Source organism: Nelumbo nucifera, chromosome 4, assembly GCF_055504915.1.
Source record: "Nelumbo nucifera cultivar China Antique chromosome 4, China Antique-T2T, whole genome shotgun sequence".
Classification (NCBI taxonomy): Eukaryota; Viridiplantae; Streptophyta; class Magnoliopsida; order Proteales; family Nelumbonaceae; genus Nelumbo; species Nelumbo nucifera.
In genome coordinates this window covers 78,200,610-78,206,376 of record NC_142652.1, presented here as the reverse complement: position 1 = coordinate 78,206,376, position 5,767 = coordinate 78,200,610, and the positions used below count along the sequence as shown (strand labels likewise).

At 44.7% G+C, this 5,767-nt stretch overlaps 1 protein-coding gene across 1 annotated transcript; it reads left to right on the top strand.

Moving 5' to 3' along the window:
• Positions 1-4,130: 4,130 nt before the first annotated feature.
• On the top strand, positions 4,131-4,838 carry LOC148800756 (uncharacterized). The gene has a single exon (XM_088903838.1). It carries the CDS (start codon positions 4,131-4,133, stop codon positions 4,836-4,838), a length of 708 nt encoding a protein of 235 aa, XP_088759964.1.
• Positions 4,839-5,767: the final 929 nt, after the last annotated feature.

Below are 5,767 nucleotides of genomic sequence, written 5' to 3'. Positions count from 1 at the left end.
GACTCACTGAAAAGATGAAACGGTGTGAACAGAAGAGCTCGGGTAGACTAGATGGATGCGCGACCTCAGAATCCGAAGACAACAAGTTAGCGTGAAGGAAAATGAGGCCTGGGGGCCCTTCTATTTATAGCCACTGTCACCCATCCAATTGGGTAGTACCTTGTAGTGGTCACCTGCGACAGAAGCCCAGTGGCGGTTACGCTCGATTTGACAAGAATGCCTATATAAGAGCTCCCTAGTTAAAGGGAAGCCCTCTCTCGAACATCAGAGACCTATCTGAAACTTACTTGCTCTTGAGCAAATCTTGAGAACGTAGTGATCTAGCACGACCTACAATCTTAGCCTCTTTACACTCTTTGCTTTCTCCCCCAGCGTTCTAACTTAAGGTTCGGAGTATTCCCGTCGGGCAAATCCCCCGGGAGTCCTTCATCTTCTTCTTCTCAGGTGTCGTCCGTTGCCAGCTAGGAGCCAGCCAGCAGCCAACTAGGAGTGCCCGAATCGTTTCGCATCATAAGCCATGTGTGAATTTTTTTTAGACTAAAAATATCCTTTATTTTCTTATTTAAGAAAGGGTATAAAAGTTATTTTATTATAGCTTTAATGGCTATTATAGTGGCCATATTTGTATATCTAATCCATCTCTAATTGTAAGGTTTAAAAATGTAACTTCAATTATTACTTTCTAGCTCATTTAATCCCCTCTCATTAAGTTTTATACTTAAGGTATTAAATCTCATTTTCTCTTATTAAATCATATATTTTTAAATTATTTTCACTAATAAATGCTACTAATTAGATCTATGTCCATATTTTAACAATATAAACCCATAATTTTAAAACTAACTCAAAAACAAAATCATTCTTTATCCAAATGATGGCTAAGCAATTCGACAATCTGAATCAAATTGATCAACCTATGAAGTCATAGTTAGGTAATAAAATTTTTAAAATAGAAATAAATATAGAAATTACAAAAACAATAGACACATTTATGATATTTTTATTAATCAAATTAAAAAAATGTAATAAACAAGAATTATTTTTATTGAAAACAAAAATTAAATACATAATTTAGAACTGACCAAAAATGGAATATAAAAACTAATAGTAAATAGTTCAACTTTTGGGTTAAATGTGTTAACCTTTAATGTCATAAATAAGTAATAAAATTAAAAAATACAAAAACAAAAAATAGATAAATTTTGCAAAAAAAAAACATTAATGCACGTGTATAATATCATGTATTTATCATGTTAAACAAAAAGTAAGTGTAGCATATCATAATTATTTTTACACAAAAATACAAAAAAAAATTATAAAAAAATTGAGCACATCTATAATTCTATATTTACACTACTATTAAAAATATCAATAAGATTGCTGAACTTTCTTTTGACAAATGTTAAGGTTTTAAAAACCGACCTAGAAATGGAATCACTTTGGCTTTCAATTTCTAGGCCAGTGGTTCAATCATTCAGTTTGAACGGGCCAAAGTCCACCGTATATATACATTATTATGAGAGGGGAGTGTGAGACTTTGAAAAGAGGTGGCTAGTTAAAGCTAAAAATTGTGAAAAAAGAAAGAAAAGAATAAGATGATTATGAAAAAGAAGAAGAGAAGGAAGCGTCGTCGGAGGTGGTTGTCACCATGTTCACCGATCGTTGTTGCAGAACCATTGGCCCTAAGAAGAAGAAGAAGAAGAAGAAGAAGAAGGAACCGCCACCAGCGACTATCTCTATGTTCATCATCACCTTCGCTACCACACTGCTTGCCCTCTTCTTACATCTCTCTCAAATCCCAAATCATTTACTTCATTGGTGTATCTCAAATTTTAATATAAGGTTGGTGTTTAATCTATCATATCTTGCATTGATTTTTCGATTCTTCATTGGAGTTGCAATTTTTTTATCGTTATAACTTACAATGAATTAAAAAAAATGAAAAAACTCAAAATCAAAATGGAAAAACTAAAAAAACCTAACTAATTTTGACCATTGAGAATAATTGAACAAGATTATTAGATATGAAAGTTTCTTTTTTCAAATTTTTAATTTTTATTTTAAAATAAGTAGCAAATTTGGAATTAGTTTGGAAGCAACCCGAGAACCATTAATTGGGTCGAACATTTTAATGGATAAATTGACCAGGTCAACAGTTCTCTAACCATTTCAACGGTTTTTTTGTAAAATAGTGATCCAGGGCCAAAATGGAACTAGTGACCTAACCGGTTCCTAGGCCAAACGGTTCGACCGTCCGTTCTGGTCTGATTTTTAATACAATGACTAAAATACTCACTTTTGAATTTAGTCCCTATTTAATTATAAGGTTTAAATTGTAAATTGAACTACTAATTTTCACCCCATTCAATTCCATCTATTTAAATCTTATTTTTTTTTTATAAATGAACAAAAGAAAAAAGATACACCAAAAAGATAAAGCACTACAAAAAGAGGAGTCTAGCCAAGCAAGTAGGTCGGTCAAAGATACTTGAAATTTCACAATTTGATTTGTTTATCACATATTTGAATGATGTGTTTATGTTATGAACACACCGCTCGGCAGCACACTGCGGCGCAGTCATAGGCAGCGGCACGCACCGCCCGGCAGCAGCACTGTGAGACGCGCGCGCCGCGGGCAGCAGCAATAGGGTGGGGCCCACATGACAGCTCATCAGGGTGGGTCCACACTTATCTTACCACGTCAGCTCTGCTCGCCAAACTCGCTGCCAGCTACTCCATTCCTTATCCTTACCTTATCTTATCTTAAGTAAGAGTTGTGTTACCATTAGGAGTAGGCAACTAGGAGTTTGAGTTTAATTAGGAGTTTCCTTCTGTAATCTCCTATTTAAGGAGCCACGAATTGAAATAAAGGCATTCAGTTTTCAACCAAGAAAGGTGTTAGGAGAGTTCGGGTGATCTCTTGGACAAATCACCCACGCGATCGCCACAATAGGGTCTGTACGCAAGGGCAAGGGGAAGGGAAGACAGGAGTCTCTCCCGGTGGACTAACCCGTGACGAGATCCTACGCGCGGGCCCATAACATTCTGGTATCTGAGCCTACCGTCATGGGGGAACAAGAGCCTCTGTCTTCCAAGGTCCACGAAATGGAGCACAAACTTGCAGAGACCAGCATGGAGGTACGTGAGGTCAAGGATGATGTCTGGGAGCTTCGACGCTTTCTGGAGACATTCTTAGCCAATAGGGAAAGAAACTCAGAAGGAACCGCCACCAACAACAGCTGCAGACCGGACTGAGCAGAAACGCCTGACGAACATCAGACGGCCGCCCCGACTGCCGCTGTTATCCCCAAATACAGTCGGCTAGAATTTCTGTCCTACAACGGCGCTGGAGACCCACTGGGATGGTTGCATCGCTGCGAACAGTTCTTTCGCAACCAGCGCACCGATGACAGAGACAAGGTCAGTCTGGCCGCTTTCCACCTCACAGAAGAGGCACAGCTCTGGTTCTACCATCTAGAGCAGGAAGAACCCGGGCTTAGTTGGGAACAATTCAAATCCTATTGCCTCCTCCGGTTTGGACCCCCGCTGACAAGCAACCCGTTGGGCGAACTGATCAACCTCAAGCAGACCGAGACTGTGGTGGATTATCAGCGTCAGTTCCAAACTCTTCTCGCCAGAGCAGCTTCGGTACGCCCAGACCAGCAAGTCGATATGTTCACAGCAGGGCTGGTGAAACCCCTAAGGGTGGACGTCGAGATGTAGCACCCCCCTAATCTAGTTACAGCTATGAACCTCGCATGCGCCTTCGAAAGGAAGATGCAGATCTCCCACGGGGGCTTCAGTATAGGATGGCCGACAGCAACATGGACGCCTTCGAAGACAGCAGGGGTGACTCCCTCTTTGATTGCCAACAGAGAACCAAGGCTGCCTGTGGGCAACCCCTCCAAATCAGCATCAAGCATAGGAAGCAGCAGGTCTGCACCCCCCATTAGGCGGCTGACCCGAGCCGAGATGGCGGAACGGCGCGCAGGGGGCAGTGCTTCAACTGCGATGACCTGTACTCCACCGGCCACAAGTGTAAGAAGTTGTTCTGTCTTCTAGTAGAAGAACCCGAAGAGGAAGAGGATGAACATGCAACGTCAGAACTAGAAATCTCCCTCCATGCCATTATGGGGGTCAAGACCTCCCAAACCATGCAGCTGAGAGCATTGATAGCAGGGCGGCTAGTCCGTATTCTGGTAGACTCGGGTAGCACCCACAACTTCATTAGCGAACAGGTGACCCGCAAGTTAGAACTGCCCATGGAAAGAAGACCACAATTACAGGTGGTCGTGGAAAACGGGGAAAGAGTTCACAGCCCCGGAATTCCCAAAAACACCAGAATTCAGGTCGGAACAAAGTCCTTCCAAGCAGATTTATTCGTGCTATCCTTGGACAAATTTGACATCGTCCTAGGTGTTAAATGGCTGATCATGCTTGGACCAATTCTATGGGACTTCGCCGCCCTGACCATGACCTTCCACTTGGATGGCAAACCAATCACATGGCGGGGAACCAGAATAAGAACAAGGGTGCAACTACATACACTCCAAGGTGGGGACTCACGCTCAACAGATATGGAAAGGCTCCTTATGGACTTCTCTGCAGTATTCAAGGAGCCCAAGGGGCTTCCCCCTCCCAGAGCTTGCGACCACCGAATCCCTCTGATAATTGGATCAGATCCCATTGTTGTCAGGCCCTACCGCTACCCACATCAACAGAAAGATGAAATAGAAAGGCAGTGCGCAGACATGTTACAGCAAGGGATCATCCACCCCAGCCGCTCGCCTTCTCCTCTGCCTACCATCCATAGACAGATGGCCAAACAGAGGTGGTGAACTAAACAATAGAGATGTACCTCCGCTGCCTTGTGGGAGACCAGCCCAGGCACTGGGTGGAGTGCCTTCCGTGGGCAGAATACTGTTATAACACGTCCTACCACTCCTCCCTTGGCATGACTCCCTTCCGGGTGGTATATGGCCGAGACCCTCCCTGTCTTCTATCGTACGAGCCAGGCTCAACACGGCTGGAAGAAGTTGATCGCAGCCTCCAAGATCGCGACACCCTCCTGGCCGAAGTCTCCTTGCGCCTACAGTAGGCACAGGCGTGCATGAATCACGCCTATGATCAGCACCACCGCGAAGTCACCTTCGAGCCGGGACAGTTCGCTTGGCTGAGGCTCCAACCCTACCGACAGCTCTCCCTCAGGCGTCGAGGACCCCCCAAGCTGGCCCCAAAATTTTACGGGCCCTTCAAGGTTCTCAGGCAGATCGAGAAGGTTGCCTATCAACTCGAGCTACCAGAGCATAGCAGAATCCATGACATCTTCCATGTGTCCCTCCTGAAGCCTTTTACAGGGACTCCGCCGGACCAAGTGCCTCCTCTACCTCCTCTAAAGGACGCAGACCCATCCTCCTACCTCGGGCTCTCGTACGGTCGCGCATCAATCAGGGTACCCTCGAGGTTCTAGTAGAATGGGATGGATTACCATCAGCTGAGGCCACCTGGATCCCCTGGACTGATCTTCACAACGCCTACCCCGAACTCGAGCTTGAGGACAAGCTCGTAGTCTAGGAGGGGTGTGATGTTATGGACAAACCGCCCGGCAGCACACTGCAGTGCAGTCATAGGCAGCGGCACGCACAGCAGGCCGCACAGCAGCACGCACCGCCTGGCAGTACCGCACAGTAGCACGCACCTTCTAGCAGCGCGCAACACGCACCGCCCGGCAGCGCAAAACACGCGCCGCACGGCAGCAGCACTGTGA

Coding starts and splice junctions, on each gene's coding strand:
- LOC148800756 (XM_088903838.1), top strand. CDS start 4,131: ATGGGGGTCAAGACCTCCCAAACCATGCAGCTGAGAGCATTGATAGCA.